The sequence below is a fragment of the Onychomys torridus genome, chromosome 5 (assembly GCF_903995425.1).
Source record: "Onychomys torridus chromosome 5, mOncTor1.1, whole genome shotgun sequence".
Taxonomy (NCBI): domain Eukaryota; kingdom Metazoa; phylum Chordata; class Mammalia; order Rodentia; family Cricetidae; genus Onychomys; species Onychomys torridus.
In genome coordinates this window covers 54,665,019-54,679,329 of record NC_050447.1, presented here as the reverse complement: position 1 = coordinate 54,679,329, position 14,311 = coordinate 54,665,019, and the positions used below count along the sequence as shown (strand labels likewise).

At 39.2% G+C, this 14,311-nt stretch overlaps 1 protein-coding gene across 4 annotated transcripts in view; it reads left to right on the top strand.

The window, feature by feature from the left end:
* Positions 1–12,713, top strand: part of Arid4b (AT-rich interaction domain 4B) — a 122,879-nt gene extending 110,166 nt beyond the window's left edge. For 3 of the 4 annotated variants that reach the window (XM_036187141.1, XM_036187142.1, XM_036187140.1), the window contains 4 exons: positions 2,679–2,792; positions 5,030–5,245; positions 6,679–6,825; positions 11,302–12,713. In XM_036187141.1, coding sequence (XP_036043034.1) covers positions 2,679–2,792; positions 5,030–5,245; positions 6,679–6,825; positions 11,302–11,447 — 623 coding nt within the window. In that variant the 3' untranslated portion in view covers positions 11,448–12,713. Of the gene's footprint in view, positions 1–2,678; positions 2,793–3,500; positions 5,246–6,678; positions 6,826–11,301 lie in introns of those variants that run through there. The other variant, XM_036187143.1, reaches the window with a different exon arrangement.
* The last annotated feature ends 1,598 nt before the right edge of the window (positions 12,714–14,311 follow it).

Here is a 14,311-nt window from a genome sequence, read left to right as displayed (position 1 = left end):
CATTTTGATTTGTTGACAGACCCCTCTACTCTTAACCAAATTCTGTAAATAGGGGTTTGGAGCAACCAACTGTCCAGGCACTGCTTCCCTCAGACAACTGTGTCAAACTGATTTGCAAGCCTGACTTACTTGTGTGAGTTTGTAAAAGAATTTGATGCTTTATTAGATGTATAGCTTCCAAATTGAAGGACCAATATGTATGTTAATAATATTCTATAGTAATACTCTTGATTTTCCGTGAGTTGTTCAAAGAGGAAAAATCAAATTAGTACTTTGTAAAAGTATTAGTACCTCCTAATGGTACCGTAGTTGTACTATGCCATCATTTTTCTTATAAACTACTTTGATCAGGTGCCTTAAATTGGTGAACTCAAGGCCAACACTTAGTTTTGAAATATACACACTCAGTGTAAAGATGGAGCACTGGAGGGCATGTGTTTTGAGTAGCAGAAGATAGTGCAATAGTTCAAGAGTCTTAGTTGACCATAAAGAGATATGGTAACCCTATGCATGCTGTAATCCCAGCACATGGGAGGCTAAGAGAGGAGGCTGTAGTGTTCAAGACCAACCTGGGCTACAGTTCCTGGCCAGGTGTGCTGCATACTGAAAACATTTCTCAAAGAAATGAGATAGTAAATCATTAGTAAAACAGAAGTTATAGTTATTGGGGATTTATAAGTATAGCTGCTACTATGATTACATCTATGCTCTGTTATAGAGTTGTATTACATATTCATGAAGAAAGGCATCTTCAAAGGGGAAAAATGTCAGTTAGGCCTTCAACAGTGTTGCATTAGAATTCTTGCTCTTGAGAGATTATATCGTTTTTGTGGTCTTCATCTCTTAACAAAAATTAAAATCAACCAGAAAGAGTTTGCTATTTTCTCTGCTAAGACTCAGTACTGCCCTTTTAAATATTAAACTTGATTAGATTGAAAGTATGGAACTTGGAGCCGGGTGCTGCTGGCAAACACCTTTCATCTCAGCACTCAGGAGGCAGAGGCACATGGATCTCAGAGTTCGAGGCCAGCATGGTCTACAGAACAACTTGCAGGACAGCTGGTGCTACACAGAGAAACTCTGTCTTGGGAGGAAAAAAAGTATGGAACTTAGACTGGCAACATTTTTCTTTGTAAAGTGCTGTGGCTAGAGATGGCTTAGTAGTTAAGAGTGCATACAGCTTTTGCAGAGGATCAGAGTTCAGTTCCCTACATCGGGTGGTTTACAGCTTTCTGTAACTAGTTCCAGGAGATTTGACTCCCCTCTTCTGGCCTCCATGGGCACCTCCGCTCACAAGCTCATACCCACACATATAGCTAAACATAAAACAAATTTTATTTTTAAAAGATGTGAAACTCGAGGCCATCTGCTTTATCAAATCAAAGCACTATTCAGTTTTTTTTGGAATTCATGTCTCAATAAACTCTTAGACACCTATCATACAACCTCATTTTCATTAATGTATTCAGTAAGAAATATGAAATTTCATACAATGAATAGCCTATTACAGTTTGCAACCAAGGAAGCCATATTTTGTAAACTGCAGATTAATTTTATCTTTGGTAACAGAAGCAGCAAGAAACATTTTTTGGCTGCCATAGTTTTATTCTAAGAATAATTTATATGATGTGTTACAGTACTATAAATTGGAAGCAAGTGGATATACCTCTTTAGTCTCTGAGTTTTAAAACAAAAGCTTATTTTAGGTAGTCTAAGATTATATATAATTCAAAAGTCACAAAAGTATAACAAGGGCTAAAGACCTCACAAGTAAGGTACAGAAATGTTGCAATTTAGAGTAGTGATGAATCTGTGAACCTGCAGCATCAAAGAAGTTCTTGTTGAAGGTAAACACTTGAGCTAGTTCAAGAAAGGATGGTGTTGATTTATAATACTTTGCAGGTCACTTCATACCAAAAAGATGAAGTGTTTCTTAAAATCCATGTTGCTGAGTTTATAAGTTGTATGCATATTAGCTTGCCAATGCCCTAGAAGTAAATTCACATAAAACAAGCATGAATTACTGCCAAAATATATCCAGTTAATATATTACAAAGCACCATGTTTCAGGCATGTAATTGCAGCACCAGGGAGGTGGAGGCCGAAACCAGGAGTTCAATGTACTTTCCAGCTATACAGGAGTTGGAGAGCAGTCTAAGCTATGTGACTCCCTGACTTAACTTCCCCTCCTCCCATATTCACTTGTTTGCATTACCATTTGTAACAGAACCTTAATACTTCAGTTTCACTGAATCTTCACAGATTTCAGCATATTTGTATAATTGAGTTACTTGACCCGTAAACTGTGGTACTATGCTGACAGCATTTTCAGTCTTGATTTTCCTAAGAATGCACCGTGCCTTTCTGGAAAAAGTCCTTAACTTTTAAGGGCTAACTAAGCTTCATTAATGACAGTTAATTAAAAATTGGGAATGTTTTTTATGGTAATTTATATAAATCTTATGAAAATGTAAAGTTTAGGATTGCTTTCTAAAATATTGAACTAGTCAGCTAGGGAATGTCTGATTCTGTTTTGTGTTACTGGACTGGGTATACAGCTCAGTTGTAGAGCAGTGGCTTAGCATCTGTGAAGCTGTTCACGGATCTGTTCAGTCCCCAGTCCTACCAAAATAAGAGTGAGTTCTATTTCATATTACTGAACTTGCTTCTCATTACAGCCTGTACGGGTCAGAAAAGAGTGAGAGATGCTCAGGGAGGAGGAAGTTCATCCAAAAAGCAGAAGAGAAGCCATAAAGCCACCGTGGTGAACAACAAAAAGAAGGGGAAAGGCAGTAAGTGAAATGTGCATTCAAGCCTCACGATACAAAAGTAATAGTTGACACCCACCCCCCCATTAAAAGGTTATTTGGTTATGGGTTAATTCTACAGTTTTTTTTTTTTCTCATAACCTTAAAAAAGGTCACATGCTGGATAGGTGGTGCACACCTATAATGCCAATTTTGGGGAGGTAGAGGCAGGGGAATCAGCAGTTCAAGATCATTCTATGCTACATAGCCAATTCAAAGTCAGCCTGGACTACATGTGACCCTGCCTCAAACAACAAACAGCTAACAGACACACAGAAGCTATCTCATGGGTAAAGTCTAAGATTGAACAAATAATTGCTATTAATGGTATTGGTTGCTGGTGAGTGATCATGTAGACATCATGGCTCAGTTACCTTCATGTTCAGTGTCACATGTTCTATGTGTACTTTTGTTACAAGGAAATGGATTGTTTTGTAATGTTTCAGAACAGCAGGCACAGTTTCAGTCTATGAAATTACACTTCCGTTCCTAAACCATATATATTACTTAAAAAGCAATCACATGCAATACTTTTGCTAAGAGTGCTCTGTCTAAAACTGACAGGGGCTGTTCATTGGCCTGCGGAGAATATAATGCTTTGCTTCTTCTGAGGGCTGTGCATTTGATCTTTATTTATTATTATTTTTGTAGACAAAATAAGAAGTGGAAAATATGTAAAGAATTTTTTTTCAGGTGCCCCACACTGACCCCTGCTGCTCTTCTGAGACTCCTGCCACCTCCACTGCCTGACCTTTGCTAGCAGCGGCCTTGGCTGCACTGCAGTGCAGAAAAGGGTTACGCGGTCAGCTCCCCGAGCTTCTGCTGAGCCCATATGACTTCCAGGCGGTGAATATGGCATCCTTTGGGGCCCCGGGTGGCTGTGCTCAGCAAGGCCGTGTCAGGCAGGCTGAGGCAGGCCACAGCACACAAAGGGGCCAAGCCTTGGGTGGCTTAGCTAGGAGTTGTTATGGTTCCAGAGCGGCAGTGGAGACTGGGGAAAGATTGATTAAGATGTGTGTATAGGAGTGGCAGAGGTTGTTTACTCTCAGGAGAAGAAGTGCACCTTTGCAGTTTGGAACACTTTTGACACCTTCAGAGCCCCCACTAAATGCTGTTAAAGAATAAGTCATCATATATGGATTATTCCTAAACAAAGTCCTAAAGTAAAGAAGTTACTAGAAGAAATATATGCCAGATTGGTTCTAGATTACTTGGTATGAACAATAGAATAGTTAAATTTTGTTTTTCTTACACTGTAATGCTTTTGTCTTCAAGATGTTACCATTTTAATGTCATTTACAGAAAGGCTCATCTTCAAAGAGTCAATAAATTAATCCATTTAGAGCAGTTGATGGTAACTTTGATTATCTGGCTTCAGTCCTGGTAATTTGCCATTAACCATTCTCTAAGCATGTCTTAGTGCAATCATTGTAACAGACTCTGATGAGGTACTTTGTATCTAGAAAGAGAACATGCATAACTAAACAAACTGTACTCCTGCCCTATGACAAGTGGTCAAGGATAAGTTCATCCAGTCTAGGACTGAAGCTTAATTAGCAAATTCTTGATAAACTCCAGAACATGTTGACCACAGAGAGCGTGGTGATGAAGTTTAGGAAACAAGCTAATATGTGTGAGGAGATTAAGGAATTTGTTGCTCATGTCAGAATAGTTTCCCAAGGAATTCACTGATAGTGCTGATTATGCACCACTGTGGCAGCAGAATTGGTACATTTTGCTGTGCACAAACAAAGTCCTAAAGTAAAGAAGTTACTACAAGAAATGCCATATTCCAACAGAGTCAAAAGCTCTTTAGCTAGGGAAGAGACTGACTGAGTGAAGCATCTATTGTATGGATATGTGGGAGCGTCTAGATGCTGGCTCACTGTATTTTCTAGTAAAACTAGCAGAATGGAAGATCGCTGTAATGAATTCATACCTATTGGCAATCTAGGTGGAAGACTGCCTTTTGTTTCCCTTGGCTCAGATATGTCTGCATTTGCATGTGACTTTTCTAGGTTTTATTTTTCCAGTGCCAGGGACTGAACCCAGGGACTTGGGCTTGCTAGGCAAGCATTATACAACTGAGCTAAATCTTCCATACTGATTTTCTAGGTAGATTGTTTATTGTAGTGGAAAACTTAAGTGGCGAATTTAGAGTTATCCTCTTAAGTTGATAGATTGACCAACTTTTGTTTATTGATGGTTTCTTTCTCTTTCAGCAAACAGTAGTGACAGTGAAGAACTTTCAGCTGGTGAAAGTGTGACTAAGACTCAGGCAGTCAAGTCAGTCCCCACTGGAGTGAAGTCCCACAATAGCAAGTCTCCTGCAAGGATACAGTCTCCAGGAAAGTGTGGCAAGAATGGAGATAAAGACCCTGATCTCAAGGAGCCCAATAACCGGCTTCCCAAGGTGTACAAGTGGAGTTTTCAGATGTGTAAGTGACATATTTGGTCTGGACTGTAGGCATTTTGTCTTAGTTCTTCCTGATGCCAGTGCTAGCAAAAAGAAGCTACCCTGAGCCTGGAGACCTTTTAACAGTGGCATAGTGTAGACCTTAGTAGGGTCCCGATTTGAATGAACAAATTGCTAAAAGAAAATAGTAAGATGCTGACCAGCAAGTGAGTACATGTGAGATTGAGAATCTGCTTGGAAACAGTATGAGGGTGCTGGAGGAATGACTTACTGGTTAAGAGCTTGTACTGTTCTTCCAGAAGACAGACGGCAGTTCAGTTCCCAGCACCCATGTTACTCACAGCTGCCTGTAACTCAGGGCCGGGGTCGGGGGTTCTGACAACCTTTGGCCTCTTCAGGCACCTGCACACATAGACTACACACATATACAATTAATAATTAAAAATAAATCTTGTTTTTTAAATAAAGAAACAGTATGGGAGTTGGGCATAGGGACACATACCTAAATCCCAGGGCTCAGGAGCTTGAGACTGGAGAATTGAAAATTTGAGAACATCTTGGGTAAAGTTGAGACGCTGTATCTCTTCCCTTCCCCTCTAAAATACAATTTTAACCTTCTGCTATCTTTGCATGATATTTGCAAATATGAATTTGCTTTTGGAGACAAGATCTTGCTATATAGCCTGTCTGGCCTGGTACTCTGTATAGATCAGGTTGCTTTTAAACTCAGGCAATCCCTTAGTCTCCTGAAGGCTGGACTTTCAAGGCTGTATTGCCATAACTGAGCTTTTTTGTTTGTTTGTATTGGTTTTGGTTTTGGTTGTTGTTTTTTGATATAGGGTCCGATTATGTAGCCTTGGGTGGTCTGGGACTGACTATGTAGACCAGGCTGAACTCACGGAGATCCTCCTGTCTCTGCCTCCCAAGTGTTGGGATTAAAGGTGTGTTTTACCATGCCCTACACCAGATATAACCAGGCTACATTGGCTATTTTTAAACTGATGCACTATGGTGTTATTTTGTATGACTAGAAAACTGAGCAGAGAAAATAGTATTGAGTATAGTGGTAGATGTGTAGTCTTAGCATTCAGGAGGCAGAGAGCAAGAATGGGAGTCCAGTTCAGCTTGGACTACATAGCAAGACTATCTGCCCAAAAGAAGAATTTTAGCATAATGCATCAGTCATAAGGTCTTGGTTTATACATGCTCATTCAACAAATCCTGTGTTGTGCATTTCATTTGTGCCAGGTTATTATAGTCAGAGGGCAGGAAGGAAGGACATATTTTGATGTTTTTGTTTTTTGTGGTTTATGTGGTATCACAGGTGCACCATCACACCCAGAAAACTGTCTTGTAGTTTATCTGTCTTTGACTTTATTCTATAACCATATCAGTTTTGGTTTTTATTAACTTTTACTTCCAAAATACATAATAATGAATATTTTAAATTGACAGCGGACCTGGAAAATATGACAAGTGCTGAACGTATCTCAATTCTTCAAGAAAAATTGCAAGAAATCAGAAAGCATTATTTGTCATTAAAATCTGAAGTAGCTTCCATTGATAGGAGGAGAAAACGTCTAAAGAAGAAAGAGAGAGAAAGTAAGTACTTTTCCCTTAGACCTAAGTCAGTTTAGTACACTGCTGTTGAGGAAGGCCTGTGTCTGTGTTTCTGTGGACAAACTTCACTCTGTCAGCCTCATCTGATAGGACGTCACAGTGCCCACTCATGGAACTCACAGTGCACCCTCAATCTGAGGGAAGAAAGGGATGGTAGGTCTTCACTGAGTGGCAAATGGCTATTGTCCTAGCATTAAGGAGGCAGAGACAGCAAGAGTGGGAGGCCTGATCCACTTGGGCAAGACCCTGTCTACCCAAAAAGAAATTTAGTACATAAATCATAAGGTCTTTTGATTTATATAAGCTCCTTCAGCAAAGCCTGTGTTGTGCATTTGGTTTGTGCCAGGTATTACTGAAGAAACTGTCTTTTAAAGAATACTTTGACAAATATTCATACATTTTATGGTCACAGTGTGGTGTTTTCAGTACATTCATACTTGTAGAGTGACTCCTTCAAGATTTCTAGATTTCTTTCTTCTCTGTTATAAAAACATTCAAAATCCCCCTGGGTAGTGGTAGCGCATCCCTTTAATCGTAGCACTTAGGAGGCAGAGCCAGGCGAATCTCTGTGAGTTTGAGGCCAGCCTGGTCTGCAGAGCAAGATCGAGGACAGGCACCAAAACTACACAGAGAAAAACCTTGTCTCAAACAACCAAAAACCAAAACAACAACAAAAACAAACAAACAGAAAAAATTATTTAACATTCAAAATTCCATCTTGTAGATATTCTGAATTATATAGTACAGTATTATTGACTGTCATCACCCTTCTGTGTGAGTACACTAAAATGTACTGCTCCCATCTGGTCTTGATGTTATGTCATGAACTAACCTCCATGTCTCTTCTCCTCTACTCTCCTGGCCATTGTAAACACTGTCCTGTTTTCTATAATATGGTATATTTACTTGTAATTTTTAGGGACCTCCATGTTGTTTTCTATTGTGGCAATAGTTGACATTCCCTCACAAGAGTGTAACAGCGTTTTTTTCTTTTTTCTCACCATTTGCAAATAGTCAGGACATTTCTATTGAGACCTAACTGACAAGAAATGATGTGAGATGTCAAAACAAAATACCATGACAAAGAAGACAACAATAGAAAAAACTTCTTTTCTCACAGTACTGAAAGTTTAAACAATCAGCACCTTGTTTTTTCTCTTCGGGTCTGCCATGTTTGTGTGTAGGTAGGCTGTCTTTGCCACCCTCTTCCCTGTGAAAACATCTATAGTGGATATAGTGAGTCTTCTTTTTATAAGGATATCCATTGGATTATATTAGTGCCCTACAGTTAGGACCTTGAATTATTTTCCATTGGCTACACCATGGAGGTTGTGTGACATATGACTCAGTTATTACCAGAAGTCCTTGGCAGAAGTCCCTGAGACAGGATTGCTTTAATGTGACGCCATTAACATTTTGAGCCTGATCATTTTTTCCTGTAGATGGCTGTCCTCTACATCATAGGATATTCAACAGTATCTCTAGCCGCCATCCTACATGCCAATGGTATGGCACAGTTAATGCTTCTAGATACTGTCAGATAGCCACAGGATGGAGTGGGAGAGTAACCCCAAATTAGGACCTCTGCTCTGAGGTGAGAGTGTACATTGGAATGAAACCATTGTGGCATGAAAGTAGTAGAGATTTTAGTCACGAAATGAGAGAGCGAGTCATGTGGGCCCTATAGGCTAGAGTGCAGGGTTGCAGTTGTATTTTGAGCAGAATAGAGAGCTGTTAGAACCTTTAGATAGGGAAATGGCATGCTGGATGAAAAATAGACTCTAGGAGTCTCAGTGGAAACAGGTGATGGGGAAGCCTGTTGTTCCACTAGGTCAGATAGTGGCTTAGAGCGACTTGAATCTGGAATCAGTCAAGATGTAAAGCAGTTAATGTTGAATTAGCAACATTGCTGATGGAAATCATTACACTCTATTTATTTATTTATGTGTTTGTTTATTTGGTTTTTTTCAAGACAGGGTTTCTTCTCTGTGTAGTTGGAGCCTTTCCTAGATCTCACTCTGTAGACCAGGCAGGCCTTGAACTCACAGAGATCCACCTGCCTTTGCCTCCTGAGTGCTGGGATTAAAGGTGTGTGCCACCATTGCCTGGCATCATTACATTTTATATTCAAGCCAGTGGGGGGAAAATAGACATTCAGTTTTTGATTTGTGACTGGGTGGGTGTGGTGGCACATACTTGTAATTCCAGCACTTGGAAGGTAAAATAGAAACAAGAGAATCTTGACCTCAAGATTATCTTTGGCTACATGGTAGGTTTGGGGATAGCCTGCTTAAGACCCTGTCTTAAAATAAATAAAATTGTATTAATTGTACAAACTATTATACTGCTGGTAACGACAAAAGCTTGGAAATTAAAGAAATTATTGCTCGTAAATATAGTGCAATACTATTTGAAAAGAAAAAGAAATAGAGTTGTATATGCTGATATGGATGGAACATGACCTTACACTATGTTGTTGGCACATATTGCAGCCCTAGCACTTGAGAGACAGGGGCAAGACAGTGTTTGCAAATTCAAGGTCAGATTGCTGTACACAGTGAAGTTCACATTAGCCAGGACTATATAGGGAGATGCTGTCTCATAATCTAAACCAAAGCAAAGGCAGGAGATAGGATACGATAGCACACTATAATACACTTTACTTCCACCTGTGTTTGTGTGTGTGTGCATGTGTGTGGAGGCCATAGGACAGCTTCAGATAACTTATTTTAAGACATTTCTCGTTGGCCTGGGCCTTCCTCATAGGCTAATCTGGCTAGCCCCCAAGGTTTCCTTTTTTACATAGGTTCTAGAGATAGAACTGAGGTCCTTGCAATCACTTCAATGACTGAGCTACCTCCCCAGCTCCTTCCTATGTTTTAATAAGTGCTGTTAAATCTAGGAAATTTAAATCCCCATTTCCAGATTCTAGAGATGAAATTCTTTCAGAACTGTAGTTGGAGACCTTCTCTCCAGTCCCCGCCAAGCCCTGTTGGTCCAACAACCCACTTATAAAATAATCACTCAGCCGCTTATATTACTTGTAAAAACCGTATGGCCGTGGCAGGCTTCTTGTTATCTACTTCTTCTATCTTAAATTAACCCATTTCTATTAATCTATAACTTGCCATGTGGCTCATGGCTTACCCATACCTTACATCTTGCTTGTTATGGCGGCAGCTGGCAGCTCTCTCTTTCCGCCTTCCTGTTCCCCGAATTCTCTTCTCTGCTTGTCCCGCCTATACTTCCTGCCTGGCTACTGGCCAATCAGCATTTTATTTACACAGAGCAATATCCACAGCATAGAACATGGGTTGCAGATGTTGTCTCTACAGAGATGGTAGCTGTTTGAGGACCACATACTCTCTATAGAAACTGTTCATCTCTGGAGGTTCAGGTTAGGAATTTCCCAAAGGCTCCAAAATGCAGAAGTAAATATGTGGGGTTATGTTACATTGCAATTGTTTTTATAAAAGATTAGGCCTAATTTTCCATATAAAGTTTTAAAGAATATGAACAACTAGGGACAATAGAGGGAGCACTTGGACAAATAAGACAGTTGTAGGTGATAGTTTGCTTCTTTAACTTACACCCATGTATGGAACAAAAATTTGTTTTTACAGTGTGTGTGTGTGTGTGTGTGTGTGTGTGTGTGTGTGTGTGTGTATGTGTGTGTATTAATTATTCCATTCATGCATTGATAATAAGGAAAGCATGCCCTTGAGGAAAACATATATATATATATCTTAAAAACTGAGGGAGGTAAGTGCAGTTGGTTAGCTTTTCAACTTAGCCTCCCATTCCTTTTAAACTTTGAAATAAAATCATTTATTATGTGAGTGTATGTGGAGGTCAAGTGGAAAACATAATGGAGTCATTTCTCCCCTTCCACTTTAGTGTAGGTTCTGGGAGTTCAGCTCAGGTAGTTAGGCTACAGAGGCAAGCAATTTATGCCTGGTAACCATCTATGAGGTTTCAGACTCCCCATTCTTAGAACCATAGGCATTTCTAGGAAAACTTGAAGGATGGAAAGACAGAAATGACAGAGACTTTTCCAGTTTCATTCAAAACTGTTTGGGTATTTGGTGAACAAAGTTATCCTTTACCTTACCCTCTGCAGTATGGGTACATAGCTCCTTTCTTCCCTTTCTGCTTTGCTTTGCTTTTTCCTTTGACAGGACTGGGGAAAGAACCAATGGGCTTATAATCTAGGCAAGTACTTTGCCTCTGAGCGGTACCACTGTACCCCATGTTCTCTGTACAGGATGTCTCTGTTGAGCAGTGGCTTGCTGCTGAAATGCACTGGCTTTCCCGTTCTGTATACTGTGGTACTGTGAGCATGGATGGCTCCTAGAAGGTGAATTTGGAAAACAGCAGACAGCTGGGCTAAGACTAGCATTTGTGTCTTTCCACTGTGGTGTGCCTTGTAGCCTCACATGTGCTCTTTTCTTTCCTCAGGTGCTGCTACATCTTCCTCCTCCTCCTCCTCCTCCTCCTCCTCTTCTCCCTCGTCCAGCTCCATAACAGCTGCTGTTATGTTGACACTGGCTGACCCGTCAATGTCCAGCGCATCACAGAATGGAGTGTCAGTTGAGTGCAGGTGACAGCAGGACATGCTAGAGCACTTTGCACTTAATGGCTGTTGAGGGCCACATCTTTTTATACTGCACAGTGGCACACACACACACACAATCAGACAAGCACTATTTTATATTTAAAAATTGTTTCTTGACAAGCTGACTTGGCACTTAAGTGCACTTTTTTATGAAGAAAAAGTACAACGAACTGCTTTTCCTCAAGCAATAATTGTTTCCAACTTGTCTGGGAATTGCGTGTCTGGTAACTTGAAGGCCTTCCACTGTGGCAGAGGAGGCGTTTCACTGCCTGTAGAGACAACACAGTAAGCAGAGAAAGGGTGGGCCAGAACATGTGAGATGACTTACTGTATATGTATTCCCTTGTATTTTGTTAAAGCTGGAACATTTGATATTTTTCCATTCATTTATTAAAAAATATGAACCTATTTTCATTTGTACAAGCTAATTGTTTTTTAAAGCAAGTCACCTTAGGGTGACTTTAATTGTATAAGTCAAGCACATGTAACAAATTCAAAACCTGCAGTTAACAGGATATTATTAGACATCAGTCCTGGTAACCAAATATTAAAGATTCTCTTTAAAAATGACTGAACATGTTTACAGGTTTGAATTAGGCTAAAAGGTCTGCAGTGGCTTTTCACGCCCCTTCAAATTGAAATGGGACTACTGTACTTTGCCATTTTTCTATAAATCAGTATTTTTTTTTAATTTTGATATAATACATTGTGTGAAAAAAGAAAATGGCTAAAACTGTATTAAATCTTAAACAATGTATAAAGATTGTACTTAGCCAGTTCAAAGTGTATATTTATTCATAATGAATTATAACAGTTATATTTTTGTGTTTTCTTGTAAATGTTTCTTTTCCCTTAAATACAGATAATTCATTTGTATTGCTTATTTTATTATGAGCTTACAACAAAAAGACTTCAGGAACAAACTGTTAGAATGGTTCAAGGTTGTTTATATGGCCTGTCTCACAAAGATGGTTGTTATTTTAAGTATAAATAGCTAATTGGGTAGTAGGCCTATACAATTAAATGCCTTGTATAAACTGCAAAATGAACGCCAAGTTGTTTTCACTTGTGTTGACTTTATGTTGTATGATTCCAATCCGTTTGGCACTTGTATTTAATTCCCCACCTTTGTAAGACATTTGTATATTGCGGATGTGTTCATTGAAGCTATTTAAAACCTGGCACTGTTAATACACAGTACTTTGCTGTACAGACTGTTTCACTGTTTTAATTGTGGCTCCATGTGCTGTTTTTTTTTTTTTTTTGGTTTTTTTTTTTTTGTTTTTTTTTTTTTTTTGAATGAGGCTGGCATGTTTTATTTGTTTTCTGGCAATACATGTGAGAATCTCGAAGCGTTTTGTTGTAGATGCTAACGTGTCAGAATCCTTAATCCTTTACATTCAACCTTTCTAAGAAAAGCATTTTAAGTCTTGTAATGTGTGCTTACAGTAACTAATTTTGTTGAAAAATGGTTTCAAGTTATTCAAATTTGTACAGTCTGTAAAGATTTGTTGACAGCAAAATGTTGAAGAAAAAACTTATAGATTAAAACTATAAAGTATATATTAGGATCTGCAAACATGATGAATTATGTAATATATTGTACAAATGTAAGCAAAGGCTCTGAAATAAAATGCCATAGTTTGTGAATCCTTGATTTTGTTTGTAGAAGATTTAAGTAATTTTAGTTCACTTTGCATGTGATGACTGGGAGAATATATACATGCAGTCTGTATTATCGAAAGGACTCACATTGATACCTAAAAAGGGATTGTTCTGCCCTTAAAAATGAAAAGTTCCTTATCAGGGCTGGAGGTGCCACATATGCTCAATATGTGCAAGGCCTTGGTCTCAGTCCCCAGTACGGTACCAAACCAGACACTAAATCAGAAAAAGGAAACCTTGTCTAACCACTAGAGAGCAGTATTTTTAGGCTGTTATTGTCTTTCTATATACTATTTTGCTAGACTCTGAATACATACTTTTTTTGTTAGGATTTGGGGGCTTGTCTAAAGAAGGAGAAAGAATAAGTACAACTTTAAAACTATATTTTGGGGCCAGCAAGGTGCTCAGCAGGTAAGCACTGATAACCATTGAGTTTCAGGATCCCTGTTACCCACATAGTGGAAGGAAAGAGTGCCTTCTTTTGCAAGTTATCCTGTGCATTCACACACAGAAAATATATAAATGTAAGAGAAATGTTTCTGTAGGGTATGGTGACCCACTTCGGTAATCCCAGCCCTCAAGAGGTTGAGGTAGTTGGATCTTGGGCTACTCAATAAACAAATCCTTATTCTTGAGAATAGAATCGCTATGTTGCCCAAGCTGGCTTCAAACTGACAAATTCTCAGTTCTGCCTGAGACTCAAAGTACTGGGATTACAGATCTGTGCCTCCACACACTGCTTAAAAATGCTTATTTTATTCAAAATTACTACCTGCAGAGTGTCTTGTCTTTTAATTTGGTGGAGCCTTTGTGGTTCTGCTTTGAGTGACTCCGTACCCATTACAGGAATCCAGTAGGCATTGTTAAACTAGCCAATGTACCAGCTCCCATTCCCAAGGTACCCTAATTCATCTGGGGTAGTATTGTATATTATCTTAAAGAAATAATGCAGCGATTTTAATCTGTAACTTTTTTTTTCTGTTTTGAGACAGGGTCTCTTTGTGGAGCCTTGAGTTATATAGACCAAGCTGGCCTTCAACCTAGATCCACCTGCCTTTGCCTCCTAAGTGTTGGCATTATAGACATGTACACCACACCTAGCCCTAGTGTACAACCTCAAGAGCCACCTCCTTGCTCCCAAATGTTTATGTGGTGTATAAGGAGGAAAAAGATGGGAGAGAAAGGGTC